The sequence below is a fragment of the Centrocercus urophasianus genome, unplaced genomic scaffold, assembly GCF_019232065.1.
Source record: "Centrocercus urophasianus isolate 14NV4802_14NV808 unplaced genomic scaffold, USGS_Curo_1.0 seq_12, whole genome shotgun sequence".
In the NCBI taxonomy this organism is placed as follows: Eukaryota; Metazoa; Chordata; class Aves; order Galliformes; family Phasianidae; genus Centrocercus; species Centrocercus urophasianus.
The window spans coordinates 31,677,877-31,692,959 of record NW_024884364.1 but is presented as its reverse complement, the minus strand read 5'-3'; the positions used below and the strand labels follow the sequence as shown (position 1 = coordinate 31,692,959).

General features: G+C 45.1%; 1 protein-coding gene across 3 annotated transcripts; it reads right to left on the bottom strand.

Moving 5' to 3' along the window:
- Nucleotides 1-145: 145 nt before the first annotated feature.
- On the bottom strand, nt 146-13,675 carry B3GALT5 (beta-1,3-galactosyltransferase 5). 3 transcript variants are annotated; one of them, XM_042810343.1, is made up of 4 exons: nt 13,451-13,672; nt 6,918-7,067; nt 2,417-2,610; nt 146-1,945 (listed from the first exon to the last, which is right to left on the bottom strand). In XM_042810343.1, the coding sequence occupies exons 3-4, from the start codon at nt 2,417-2,419 to the stop codon at nt 995-997; spliced, it is 954 nt and encodes a 317-aa protein (XP_042666277.1). In that variant the 5' UTR covers nt 2,420-2,610; nt 6,918-7,067; nt 13,451-13,672; the 3' UTR covers nt 146-994. The 3 variants fall into 3 exon arrangements, with proteins under 3 accessions (XP_042666277.1, XP_042666276.1, XP_042666278.1); XM_042810342.1 differs by having other exon boundaries at nt 2,417-2,607; nt 13,451-13,669; XM_042810344.1 differs by lacking the exon at nt 6,918-7,067 and having other exon boundaries at nt 2,417-2,607; nt 13,451-13,675.
- Between the last annotated feature and the right edge of the window lie 1,408 nt (nt 13,676-15,083).

Here is a 15,083-nt window from a genome sequence, read left to right as displayed (position 1 = left end):
AGATCTCCAGAAGAGATCCTTCCCCCCTGGTAGCCAGCTCTTAAATGGGTCTAGGAGAGGTGCAGCCAGGCTCCACCCCTTCTGGCAGCACAGGTGAAGGCAATTTTTCCTTCTGGCAGCACAGGTGAAGGCAATTCACCTGTGCTCCTCCAGCTGACTCATTGCTCGTCTCAGGTGATCAATCAGATGTTCAGGCCGTGACTCAGTAGTTCCCATACAGCACCCAACCCTGAAAGTCCCTGCTGAAGCTAGGGTTGGGCCAGACGACCTCCAAAGTTCACTGCCAGCCTCAAACAGTCTGTGGTTGATCCTGTGATACAGATCCAGCTCTATCACACAATCATTTCCATTGAGAGGCACGCATAAGGAAATAGCGCAGTAGTCTTACACATTAATAAAGTGACTTCCTATACCTAAAGTTGTCCTGAAAGATCTTCATGGGCAAATTCTTCCACTTCAGAAAGAAAATCTGTGTAGGCTGAATGGGATATCTCTGCCACAACACAGTTCTGCAAGTGCATGGCTACAGTTCCCTAAGCCAGGAGGGGAACATCTTGACAGCTATAAGCAACTTTTCTTAAATGCCTGTCCAGATGGAAACACATGCAGTAATCTCTTAAGAGAGATCAGAAAGAGGGTGCAATTATTTTCTATAAATGAAAGTACCTTGTTGGTTTTTGTTCGTTTTTGCACCACAGAAATATTCCCTGTCCAGTAGCAGCATGATTTTGAGAGCTAGTCCATGGAGAAGGCACGTTTGTGGCCCCCTGTCTTCCAGAAAAAGGAAAAAAAAAACAAAACAGAAGTTGCTTATGTAGAGAAGGGATGGAAAGAGGTAGAAATGAATGGGAGAGAAAGATGTTACAATGCTCTGAGGCAGAAATGGGGACTAAAACCGTAAGACGTCTTCAACGGATCTAGAATTAATTGTGAGTTTTGCCGGGGCCCTGTAAATTCAAAGCATTTCAGTTTGTTAATTCAATCAGGGAAGGTGCTAGAGCACTCTCGCATGCTCTTCTGTCACTAAATGATTCCAGTAGCTCTGCTGTTCGGATAAGCTTACTTCATGGCAAGTCACAATTTTCTTAAAACGAGAAACAGAGAACGGAATCTTTTCTGGAAAAAATGTCTGTTCTGAATGAAGCTCCTCAGGCTGAATTTTTAATTTGTCAAGGCACAGTCCTATGAACACATCCTCCAGTTTGATGAATGAAATGCTCCCCGAAACATGATAGATCTGACTAGCAACATCGGTGGATAAAACATAGCCAGTCCCTGAACAAAATGGTGGGTAGGTGTTACCCGAGTATTCTTCTATCCTCACACTCCACTTGCTCTTTTTTTTCCTTATGGGTTTCTCATGCAGTTTCAGAAAGCCTGTGTAAAGCCCTGTTTTCCTCTTTTTCTTTAGAAGCAGCTCAGTGAGGTAAAAAACATTGACAAACACATCTGTGTCAGTTTTCATCACAAAGCTGGACTGGTTACAAAACTGGTGAACCCATTCAATTCCCATCATGGTCTTTAAAGTCAAATTGTAGTATGTGTCCATAAAATCCTTTTGAATAATGTCTTTGTATTTTTGGCTTTCAGCACTGATGTCAGCCTGCTGCCTAAGATTCACAGGGGTTCCCAAGAGGAAATATGTCACTAGATGCTTGCCAGCCACCGTTCTCTCCTTCCCCCAGGTTTGCCGGATGACCATCCTGGCATCGATGTCTTGACATGAGGATGCCACAAGTAGTACAAGGAAAGGTGGGTCCTTACGGCAATCTATATCTGGGAGCTGCAAGAAGTTTTCTTCAATTTTCCTAAATGTTTGTAGTGTACAATTTTGTTTTTTGCCATAGAATACAGACAGTCCGGTCAAATTCATGCAAAAATAACATAAGCTGCCACAGCTGAGCCCCACAAGGCAAACAAGCACCTTGATTTTTCTGAAATCCATCTGAAATAAACAAGAAAGAATGGCATATTTTAAATATTTTATTTCCTTTCAGTGCTGCATACAAAATTTACTGCGTAGGGTTTTAAAGCTAGATCATCCCTTTTGAAAGCTACCTGTCTCAGGGCATTTGCCCAAACACATTTTTCTGAGGATAAGATATGCTGCTGGCAGCCAAATTCTCACTTGTTCTTCCTTGAGCCTGCCCCCAAGACAGTATATCCTCAATTACTCACACAAGAGGGCTCACTGATACCAGGTCACCCTGGCTGATGCTTCACACTTCCGCATTACTTCCAGCATAGAATCATGGGATCACCAAGATTGGAGAAGACCTCCAATATCATCCACTCCAACCACCCACCTACCATCAACATTTCTCCACTAAGCATGTTACCTAGCATGCCTTTGACCCATCAGCAGTGACACTCATGCCAGGTGAGAGAAAATAACAGTAATACAAGTTTTAAATACCATATTTCTCCATTTATTTGAAAAATGTCTGGGTCCTGAAGACAGCAAGCCTTGGCCAATTAGCAGGCATAACCAACCAGGTTCCTCCAGTCTTCATCTCTTCATCGTGTTGGTCTCTTGCACAGATCCAGAAGTCGTTCCTGATCTTGCTGCTGGAGGGGCTATGAGTGGTATGTTTGACATTGGGCCAGCTGCTTGGAAAAAGAAGACAAAGCAGTGGGTCAGGTTACTGGAACATTTCTCTTTTTGCAGACTGTAAATGACTCACTAAGGCATGTTGACATGAAAAGGGAGTGGTCTGCACTTCTCTGTCTTTTAGAGGAAGGAGACCCAAAGAATAACAGCTCATTCATCTTTGTAACATATCAATGTGCTGCATACATGGTTGCAAGCCTAGTACAAATTGTAAGAGAGAGAAAAATAATGAAAGTAAAGCCAAATAGATCACAGTGCCAAAAAGAATTATATGCCTCCATAAATGAACTGAGAAAATTCCAATGGTTGAGTAACTAAGTACATGACCAAATGGCTCACCAGCTCCTCTTTCAGAGAACTAGAGTGAGAGAATTTTTACTGGGAGGAAAGCATTCGATTCCTCTTCTCCCACTTTATAACAGCAAATTTTATTTGGTTTCCCATAAACAAACAAACAAACAAACAACAACAACAACAAAAACAACAACCAACAAAACAAAACAAATCAAATGGAGCTGGGAAGACTCAGAGTTGTAGATTTCATGAAAATCTGATCTCTGTCTTCTGACCAGGAATGTTCTGCCTGGACTCTCCAAGCCACACCAGTGCTTTCCTCTCAAATGCAGACAGAGGCCTCCAACTTCTTTCCTTTTTACTCAATGAATAGGTTATGCGTTAAAGACTTAAATGCATTTTAACATTCAGTCAGTAAGTTCAACTCTACTTATCAACAGGAATGATCCCAGTAATTTTGGTAAGTACCCACAAAAACAAGATGAGTAGAATTGGAGTCCTAATTTGCTGAAATTCCTTCCACAGTGAAATGTATGTTTTTTTAAAGATTCAATAAGCATTTTTGAAAATACCTACCAAATTCATGTTTCTTCTGATATTTGCATTTAAATTATCTTTACATTGAATACTTCTCAGATCTGTATTTTTTCAACTATGCATAGCATACAGTAGTCTTACGATCATCTCAGTAACTGTTTTAAATGAATATACATGTAAATTTGCGTGAGAGTTTAGCTATAATAAAAAACATGCACATATAAACACATTTCTACATATGATGTTCTAAGAACAAGGAAACAACCCATCTTGTTCAAAATGGGTTAGCTCCTGTTACCAGCTTTCATGATGCTCCTGTTACATGCTTTCATGATGCTCAAGGATCTGCCATTGCTCCGTAGCAAGACTCCCAGCATATGTACACCCAGAAACCCTTCACACAAGCCATTCCCTTAATGGATGCCCATTGAAATTTCTTCAGAAACACTCCAACCCCTCTGCTAAAGCAGGTTCCCAACAGCAAGTCACTCAGGAAAGCATCCAGATGCTTCCTGAACACTTCCAGAGAAGGAGAATCCCCAACTTCTCTGAGCATGTTCTTCCAGTGCTCTGTCACCCTCACAGTAAAGAAGATCTTCCTCATGTATGTATGGAACTTCCTGTGTTGCAGTTTTCCCCACTGTCCCTGTCCTGCACATCACCGAATTCATAGAATGGCTTAGATTGGAAGGAACCTCAAAGCTCACCCAGCCCAAGCCCTGCTATGAGCAGGGCTGTCCCCCACCAGCTCAGGCTGACCAGGGCCCCATCCAACCTAGGGTGGATGGGATGCTCTTCCTCCTGTATTTACTAGGAAAATTGCTATTCTATAAAGAAGGGTTGGCGAACAACTGCTTCTGTCATGTTTAACTAGCAAAACATGTCCATGACTGCATTTTGCAGAACCATCACCATCCAGTCTAAAGCATCTTGTTCTACAGCACAGGTTAGGTGTGACAAGGGCTACAGTTTCTAAATTATCTGATTTTCCCTGTATTTTTTCTCCTTGGTCTGCATCTAACAAATAGTACAGCCTATGATTCAAGATTTCCAGCTTCTACATACTTATCTTCATGGAAGAGTCCTGGAGATGTTACAGTCTACAGAAGGTGGTCTAGAAAACAGTGTAGACTTAACAGTAATCAACCTCTTTTCTCTTGATTATTTTGAAGAGCACCCACTATTTTAGCATCAATATTTCTTATGTTTTATAGAAAATCCTTTGGCAGAACGCTTGCCCTGGTTTTGTCTGAGTTAATATTCTTCCCCTAGTAGGGGCTGGCTAGGTATCTGTCAGCAGGTGGTGAGCAACTGCATTATACATCACTTTATTTTGTTTGCTTTCATATTTTTTATTATTACTATTTTCCCATCTTTTTTTGTCCTATTAAACTGTTTTTATCTCAACCCATGATTTCTACCTGACTCATGGATAGTGACAGATGCTCTCTGGGGGTGGTAACAGCAATGGAAGCAAAAGAACTGGCAGCACAGAGGCAAACCGGTTTAGGCCACTGCAGAGTGGAAAGACATTGCTGTCTGGGTAGAGAATGTAGTTGTAAAAGTAAATCCCATGGATGCCCATGTACCACAAAGCTGAGCCACTGAGGAAAATCAAGACAACCAGCAGGTGGATTGAGCCACTAGGATTGAAGGTAAATCTGGACTGGCAACATAATAATTTCCAGTTCAGTGGGCCCATGAAACCTCAGGTCATCAAGAAAGGCCATCAACATATAGATGGGCTCAGGACTGAGGGATGGACTCTACTGTGGACACAGGACTCTACTGTGGGCACAGGCTATCCAAGAATGTAAAATATGCACTGTGATTAATCAAGCCAAGAAGATAAAGTCTCTTTGGCTCAGAGGACAGCAGCTGAAATATAAATATGGGGAAAACTAGCAGGTGGGTTACACCACACTCCCACAAATTCACCATGGCAAACACAATGTGCTTGCAATGGTGAAAGCCACCAAACAGTTGGAAACAGATCCCATGCCCCATGCCACTGCCCGAATACTATCCTGGGCCTTGAAAAGCAAGGCCTGTAGTGGCATGGCACTCTAGAAAGAACTGAGTCAAACAATGAGATCATTTCCAAAACAACCTCATAGAAACCTGGCTAAGACTGTTTAAGACTACACTAAGAGCAATGGGTGCTGGGACATTCAAGCACTGGGTTACACATTTACCAAAAAACTATCTGGTTAGATAACACTTAGGGATCTGTCAGTAGAGCTGGCCCTGCCCAATTAAAATATCTACATACTGCAGAAGAGAAAAAATCCCAGTGGTACATGTGGAAGTGCTGGGCAAGACAGTCTGGATTATTCCTGCCTCAGGCAAAGGCAAGCCCATTTGTGAGATTGCTTTTTCTCAAGGACATAGGTGTATTTGATGAGTAATGCAAAACGATGGTGAAGTCCAGTGTGTACCTCAAAGAAATTTGATGATGGGTGAAAACAGCCAATAATTTGAATTATATAATGCCAACTGCTATACAGTACTGTATATCATCACTTCTGTGGTTGTTGTATGCCTCATCAACAAGAATCACTCAAATTAATGAAAAAACAATTTTTATGTAACCAATCAAAGAACTGTGGTAATGGGAACCAGAAATGGCTTCAGCATGCAACGATCCAACATCACACACCACATCTCCTGCTCAGAAGGACCATGGTAATGGAGGGATCCCAAATTTATAGACTAAATAAACTCTATGGACATTTTAGAGAGAGAGCCCATAGACTAAGGGAATGATAATGGGAAAGTGTGGGATCTGATCATGACATAGATGGCATGGATACTGAAATGGTCTTGGCTGGGAGAGTTAATTTTCTTTCTAGTAGCAGTATGATGCTGTGTTTTGGATTTAGGATGAGAACAAAGGTGATAACCCACCATTGTTGTAGTTGTTGCTGAGCAGCGCCTACACAGAGCCAAGGACATTTCAGCTCCTCACGCTGACCTACCAACAAGGAGCTGAGGGTGCACAGGGAGCTGGGAGGGGACAGAACAAGGAAACTGACCTAAACTGGCAGAAGGGATGTCATGCTAAACAATAAAAGTGGGGGTTAGGTGTGGGGAGGAGGTACTGCCTGGGGACTGGCTGGGCATCTGTCAGTAGGTAGCAAGCAATTGCACTGTGCATCACTCACCTTTAATATTCTTTTATCATCATCATCATCATCATCATCATCATTATTTTCCTTCTCAGTCCTATTAAACTGTCATTATCTCAACTACAAATTTTATGTTTTTGCTGATTCTCTCCTCTATCCTACTGTGAGCGGAGTGAGCAAATGGCTGTGTGGTGCTGAGCTGCCTGCCGGGTTAAATCACAACACAGGTCTGAGTTTTCTCTTTGATTTGAGTCATGAATTGCGGTTTACAATTATCTCAAAGCTTTTTCTATTTCCTGTCACTTCAACTGCCAAGTATTTAATGTAGGGCATTGCAGAAAAATTACCTGTTTCATATCCTAGAGAGTGGTTTGTTTAACCTGCCCAGCAGAGTGTGTTAATGCTCTGTGTAGATCCAACGAAGTTTGTACTAAAGCCTGAGACCAGAGCAATGGGAGTCACAGCAGCCTGCAGTTGCACTGTCTCTTGACACATGCCTAAAATGAACAAGGAAGAAAAGAAGAAGATAACTGTAATGGAACTGTTGGGTCACAGTCTGAACCTCTGACTGACCACCTGAGGCAAGCACTGAGTCAGCTGCAGGAGCACAGGTGAAGGCAATTCAACCGTGTGATCGGAAGGGCTGGAGCTTGGCTCTACCTCTCCTAGATCCCATTTAAGGGCTGACAGCCACTAAGGAAGGATCTCCCTCTGGAGATTCCTCCTTGGGGAGTTGTTTGCAAGCCTACAACCCCCGGTGAGTACTTTCCACTTATCTTTGATTATCTTTTCCAACATGATAATCTTACTAAGCCTAATTGCTCTGCATACTTACTGATCATCAAATACTTTACAACGTCTGTATACTTATTGATCTTACAATAACATAGGTCTGTATCACGTTAGACAAACCACAGTCCTCATAGGCTGAAGGATCAGCCCTTTGTTGGAGCACCAGAAGCGGCTTCTTGTCAGAGTGATCTAGAAAGCAGCAAAAGGAAACCTTTGAGCTTGCCAGAACTCACCAAGACCACCTCCTTAAATTTCATTCCTTTCAGCAAACAAGGAGAATGAGAGAATTTATTTGCCATCTTTGCTGTGCCAGGAGGCCTCCCAAGCACCATGACAGTATGCCATGGTGGGTAAATTTGCTAGAGACTCTGCTTACAACACTGACCTTTGTTAAACTTCTTTATGTTGCACTGTGAATGGGTCACGTTAACTCATTTGACTGAGCCTAGTTATTCCATCAAAGTTAATAACACCTTCTTTAGATCTGTTAATGAGTATAATTATTTAAACAGTACCAAGAGATCAAGGTTACACAGCATAGGGATCAGGAAAAGCAATATGGCTTGCAGCAGAGAAGGTAAGTAGGTCTAGAGTCCCCATGAGAAAAAGATTAAAAACAAAAATTTAAAGAAATAAAGTTTGCTTAATTTTTCTGGGTCGAAGTTACAGTCACACTGCTGAGTTTGGTGAATGATGAAGTGTTAGATTCTCGTTCATGTCGCACATGTTGAACAGTGAAGGAACCAAAGCACAACATGTCCAAAGCACATCTGGCTATCAGCAGGAGTTGCCACTTTGTACAAGAGAGAGGCAAGCAGTTGCTATCACCACTTGCACACCCAAAAGCACGGGTGTGATTTAAACATGCAAAGAGGAGTAGAAGCCTCAGGCACCGCATAGCTAAAGACAGCAGAGGTATTTCAAACTGCCTTTCTTAAGAGCCAAAAGTAGTATGTGCCCTGGCGTAACCACTACTAATACTTGTTAATTTTTTATTTCCCCTGGAACAAAGCCTTTAAACTGCATTCACAGAAGCTTGGCAGGACACAGAGAGGGACTGAATATACTTAGATAATTTAACATATCAGAAAATAATGTTCCTAAACACAAGCATTTTAGGAGAGCAGGGGTCACCTTCAATCTCTCAAAGGTGAAAACTGCGAAAACAGAGGGCTCAGCAGTAGCTGGGTCAACACTGCTAGGGAAGGAAAAATTGTCCCCCGCTGGGCGGCCAGGTTTCTCTCTTTGATCATTGTCATCCAGCCCAACTGACTTCTGTTCAAAATAAAACATTGTCCTCGGACACCTGGCCCTACCGTGCTCCCTTGGAGTGCTGGCTGAGTCCTGCCTCTTTGCTTGGTGCCCACATACACAGGGCCACCTATGATAGGTGAGTCAGGCCACGATGCCATCTCAACCACAGGAACTCAGTGTGGATAGCAGCCGAGGTGGTGGGGCTAAATTTCATCTTCACAGCGCTTTAGAATGTCTCTTTTCAACTCAGAGGATACCATGCACAGCAGCACGTATTAACAATGTCCTCATCCAAAGTGAATGTCAAGACTGGAAGGCAAGGAGGATGGGAAACTGGATAAAGAACAGGGAGAAAGTGTTGTCTTCTGGTCTTTCTGTTGGATCATAAGAAGGCTTTTCCTCCCTGATACCTCTCACCAATGTCAGGATTCTCTCCTTTTGTCAGTTGATTAGCAAGTCTAAGCAAGATATTGTTCTACTGCTTCATACTTGCCAGTTTCTGTCAAGGAAGTACTGACTTGCTAGGCACTTTATTTAATACTGAGGATGTTGGTTAGTTGAATGGGTGCGTTTTTTTATTTGTTTTCACATGCAGCAATATTTTACTCCCATTATTCCGGGATTGTCACCAGGACAAGATACAGGCCACGTGAACAAGACTTGTGGACTCTGTCCCACCCCTCCAAGGAATGCTTTTCTCTATTATTTTTAAATGGAAAAACATTTAAAGAAAATATTGGCTTTTCCATGCGGGGCAGATGGCACTGCAGGTTAAACAGCCTGAGGGACAAGGAAGCAGATAGCTGTGCACTTCGTGTTTTGAAAGCACATCAACCTCAGGGCTGCTCCCCAGCAGACCCTGGGCCTCCATTTTGGGTCATATATGGGGAGAGGGGCCTGAGAAGGGAAGATGTTAATATTTAAGATAAACCTCAGGACCTCCAGAAAGACAAAAGCAATTTATGAACAAGGAAATGGTACCGGGCAGTGATTAGTGAATTCACTAGCAGCCACAGAAAAGACCTGCTGCACAACCAGGAGGAGAGCCCAGGCCTCCTGAGCTGCTGCGGTGAGGTTTCAGCTGGGCATCCTTTCTGAAAAAGGACCCGGGGTGGGAAGCTGTGCTGCCAAGGCCTTCAGAGAGTCACCAACGTCCCCAACCTTGCCCATCCAAAACATCCCCCTGTTCTGTAAATTATCGGCTACACTACACTATGGCTGCCTCTAAGCTGAGTGGTTAAGTTGATAGGACACAAGGACCCAGACAATTTTGAAAAGAGGGCCCACGTGAACCTAATGAAGTTCAACAAGTCCGAGTGCAAGGCACCACTTTGGATTGAGGCAACCCCAGATACGTGTACAGACTGAGAGAAGAACTTGAGAGCAGCCCTGTAGAGAAGGACTCGAGGCTTCTGGGGGTGAAAAGCTGGATGGGTACTTTTGCAGCTCAGAAGGCCAACTGTACCCTGGGCTGCATCACAGGAGGGGTGGGCAGTAGGGAGAGGGAAGGGATTGTCTCCCTCTGCCCTGCCCTTGTGAGGCTCAACCTGGAGTACTGCGTCCAGGCCTGGGGCCATCAGCACAAGGAGTGGAGATGTTGGAGTGGGTCCGCAGGAAGACAAGAGCATGTTCAGAGGGCTGGAGCACCTTTCCTGTGTAAAAAGGTCAAGTGGTCTGGGCTTGTTTATCTTGCAGAAGGCTCCTGGGGGACCTCATTGTGTCCCTCCAGTACTTAAGAAAAGCGTATAGACAGGAAGACCAACTTTTTACACAGTCTGATAGTGATGGCATAAGGGGAAATGTTTTTAAACTAAAAGAGAAGATAGATAAATGTTAGGAGGAAATTCTTTACAGAGAGTGGTGAGGTGCTGGAACCAGCTGTCCAGAGAGGATAGCACTGGTTTCATTTATTTCTTTGGATTTTAATAATAAACACCTTTTTTTTTTTTCTTTAAAACTGAACAGAAGAAACTAGTCCAGCTTTGAAGAATTTAATAGTTCTTGACAAAAAAATAGATTTGAAAGTTACGTTAAATTCTAGATTAATGCTCATACTGAGGAAATCCTAGACATATGGAATCTGCATTCAGATATGTGCATACAACTGTATCTTTAAGCAGCACAATCAACACAGCCTCAACACTCATTACAGTTGTAATATGCAGTAATAAGCAGAGAAATTTTTCTTGTAAAAATCAAAGAAAATCCATGGCCAAAGTTCAATAATGGAGGAATATCTCTGAAAAATTACACTAGCTTGCTCTAGATCTCCTATGGTTGTGCTGCAGCACAGGCAGTTTTAGAATAGGCATCTGCAGTCCTTTATCTCTTCTTATCTTTCGACAGTTCACACCACTTCCTTCTCTGAATGATGGTTTTAGTACCATATAAGGCAACATAACAGCTTAATTATCCCTTTCTCCCTCTAACCCCAGCTTTTATTGCTGAGCATGACAACCCATGGTACAAGACAGTCAGGGTCAGCTGTCCTGGTTCTGTACCCTCCCAGTTTCTGGTGTGCCCTCAGCTCCTCCCTGGCAAGTAGTGTGAGGAGCTGAAATATCCTTGGCTCTGCATAGGCACTGCACAGCAACAACTACAACAGTGATCAGTGTATGATCATAACTATTTTCATCAAAAATCCCAAACATGGCATCATACGAGCCTCTAGGAAGAAAATTAACCCAATCTGTCACCTGAGGCCAGTGCTTTTCCCCCTTCAGGAGGATATTGGGACAGCCTTACTAAATGCGCAGTCCCAGCAAGCACCTAGCCAAGGTCCTGCCTCATGACAGGGGCAGATGGTGGCTCCTTCATTGTGCTGCCTCCTTGCCCTCACACAACCTTCACTCTTCTTAGCAGTCCTTTTTTCCAACTATCAGTCTAAAAACCTTTGCTTTCTGTCTCTGTGCTCCCTTCACCTCCCTTATACCAAATGTTGCTTTCTGGAATTCTCTTCAATACCAGTGGACTCTCTTCCTCCAATCCCCCAATCTTCAGTTTACCTCTGATGCTAATGAGCGTTTTTAATTTTATTTTTTTCCCAACACCTCATGAATTGGTGAGCATAATGCAATTACTGTTTTATTTGCTGATCATACCAAAGGTAGGGGGCTGTCCACTATTGGATGCACCCATTGTGCGGCCTCCCCCAGTACAATCCAATGTCATTCAGGGTCCTGAACAGTAAAACCAAACTCAGAGCCACCCTCTTACCCTCACAGCAAAATAAAGCAACGAGGACAATTCTTCCTTCTTCCTTCAGCTCCTACTGTTACTGCTATGGCTCCAAAAGCCCAGTTTACTTATCTGCAGGAGCACTGTGCTTCAAAAATTATGCAGATGAGTTTGTGCCACCCCCAAAGAAATTACTTAAGAGTCATAAAATCACAGAACATCCTGAGTTGGAAGGCACCCATAAGGGCCACTAAGTCCTTCTCCTGGCTCCACATAGCTCCACCCAAAATCAAATTCTGTATCTCAGAGTGTTGTTCAGATGCTTTTTTCACCTTTCTTGCACCCTTATTTATAAGCAGTCCTACAGCTGGGTTTTTCATCACAATGAAAAAGCAAAATAAAACTGAAAATGATATTTGAGGCAGGACAAAGCTTGCTCTTCTCCCCCTCAGAAGCAATCTCAAGATACAGGGAGAAGGAAGGAAAAGAGCAATGTGGAGAAGAGGTAATTATGCAGACTGTAAAAAAATGTCCGAACCAAGAAAAATTACCAACAAAGGCATTCCAGTGTCATTGAAATTTTTCACACAGTGCTTCGCCGCCCAGCCACTGCCACTGTGGGATGAGGACTTGTCAGGACATTGCACTTGAGATGTGGGTTTCTTTCTCCTATTTTCACTAGAAGCAGCACTTGCACAGAGTAGGTGAGCCTAGTGCTTGTGCCTTTCTCTGCCCATTCCTTTCACGCTCCCTCTTGGCATCATTGTCAGTTTAGTGTTTGGAGCTTCATTTTTCCCTTATCAACATAACATTTGCATTTACATGTCTACCAAAAAGGCAAGCCAGTATTTTGGAAGTTAACAATTTAGGGCAACATATGGTTCCCCCCAACAGTTCCCATTACCCTATAGCTCTCACCACACTACGGTTCCTGCCCAAGGCATAAGCAGCTCAGGAGCAGCAGCTCATGCCCTCTCCTTGCTCCAGCCGTCTCCAAAAACCAACCCAGGGGTTCAGCACCCAGCTCCCCCTTTTGGCTGGTGGGATGAAAGCACAGAGCAGAGGGACTAAACCCTGCCGCGAGGTGTTCATGGCAGGAAATCCTCCGTAAATAAATATTTGGCTTGCAACTGCTGACTGTACGTATTTGCGGCACCAAGCCCAGTGGCTGCTTCCTTTAATTATTTGTCTCTACCTCGTGGATCCCCTGATTTTTAAGAATTTTCTCCCAGCTCTCAACAAAAGCATGGGACAGCCAAACCTTGCTCCCCGTCCTCCCAAACTCAACTCAAGCTCTGCAGCTGGGGGCAGGTTCATGGGCAGCCAGAATGTGCTAAAATGTACTAAACCACAGCCTAAATGGCCCGGTATGTGAGATCTCTTACAGCTGTCCCACCAGCCCAGGTGCCCCTTGTGCCAGGGCGCACCTCCTGCTCGTTTTACTGCAGGATGGATGCTTCAATCTCGAGCCTTCAGATGAACTCGCCGTCAGCTGGGGACATCACAGGTAGCTCGTTTTGCACTTTGACTCGACGCTTCAAAGCCATCAGGTCCGTGCCCACCGCCCTTTTTTCTGTTGTTCTCCCAACCAAAAGCCCACCAGGTTCGGGGATCCCCATCTTCAGTGCACGAACGAGATCCCCGGACATGGCCGTACCTGCACCGGGTGAGCCGCGCTCCTTCCCTCACACGCTCGTGGCACATCCTCGGGCTCGTAGGGCCGTGCTGCGGTGAATGCGGGGGACGGCGCTGCCTGCGGTGTCCCGGCCCTTCCCCGAGCAGTTCCACTATCCCATCGTACGTGGCCGCCTCCGGCACCGCGTGGGCTGCGGGCGAGCCCGGGGACGGCACTGATGCGGCTGCGGTAACTCGAGCTCTCTGCCTGTCTCATTCCCTCCCTCTTCTCCTCCTGCTCCTCCTCCTCCCTCTCCCTCCCTTCCTCTCTCCGTCCGTCCCTCCTATCCGTAACAGCCTCTTGTTGACACTGCAGTGGGAGCCGGTGGGGAAAGGAAAGTTAGGAACTGTCCTAGCAGAGGGCTTTACGTTGCTTCTGAGGAGGAGACGACGTTCCTTCAGCCCTGTTAACGGAGCTGCTCATCCTGCAGAGCGCAGCCGAACCTTTGCGGTGCTGGGAAGTTAGGCTCTGCGCACTCGGTTAAAGGCGATGCTGCTTGGTGAACGCTCCGCGCTGTGAGTTTCTCTCTACGAAGAGGAACAACCTCTGTGCAAGGAGCAAGGGGCACACCGCATCTGTCCCAGCTCCCCTTCCCCATCACTGTCCTCTGTGCTCCATCTCACCCCACTCCTCGTGCCCCTGGTGAGTGGGAGAGATGGGGACTGCCAGCTCTGTATGGGCACACACCCCCAGGCGGTGGTAGTCCATAACTGGAAGTTTCACATGACAGCAGTAATTGAAGCAAATGTAAATAGTTTTCACTCCTACTGGCTGCAAGCTCTTAGGAACATGTACTTCCAGAAGGGTGTTATAGATAAAGCACCCCAGTTAATAGCTATGTTCCTGTTAACACCTCAGGGAGTTTGGACTTCCAGCACAAATACCCCCTTTGATTTGTCGGTGTCATTTATGAGGCAGGTTGCCTCAGTGAAGCACAAAAACAAGGGAGAAATCAATCACAGTATGCTGCTGGCAGATCTCCTCCTCCTCCCCCTCCACTCCAATGGTACAGATACAGAAACATAACAGAGGAGATGCACAAAAAGCTCTCTGCTTCTTATCCTTTGCAGGGAAACACAGGTGAGAGATGAGGAATCGCTTTCAAATTTGCTTAAAAAGCATAGGACACTGCTTTTTACCAATCCAGGTATGCTCAATTTCCTTTACTTCTCATTTTGTTCTCAGAAAACTCTCCTTGACTTTTGGCACTTTCCACAGCGTGACCCACCAGCTTCCAAAAGGGAACCACAAAAGCTTCGGCACAGCCTGTCTGTGCTCACAGTGGGCAGGGTGGGCACCTCAGGGCCGTGCTGCTAGGGTGCACACTGCAGGTCTCTGTCAAACTTCTTCCCTGCTCAGTGCTGTAAAGAAGGGCAGGGAGACACAGTCCCACGCAGGGCTGCACGCTGGAGGGCTGGTGTCCATGAATCACAGAATCACTGAACAGTTTGGGTTGGAAGGGACCTCACAGCCCACGCTGCCCCAACCCCTGCCATGGGCAGGGCTGCCCCCCACCAGCTCAGGCTGCCCAGGGTCCCCATCCAACCTGGCCTTGAGCGCCTCCAGGGATGGGGCACCACAGCTTCTCTGGGCAGCTGTGCCAGCACCTCACCGC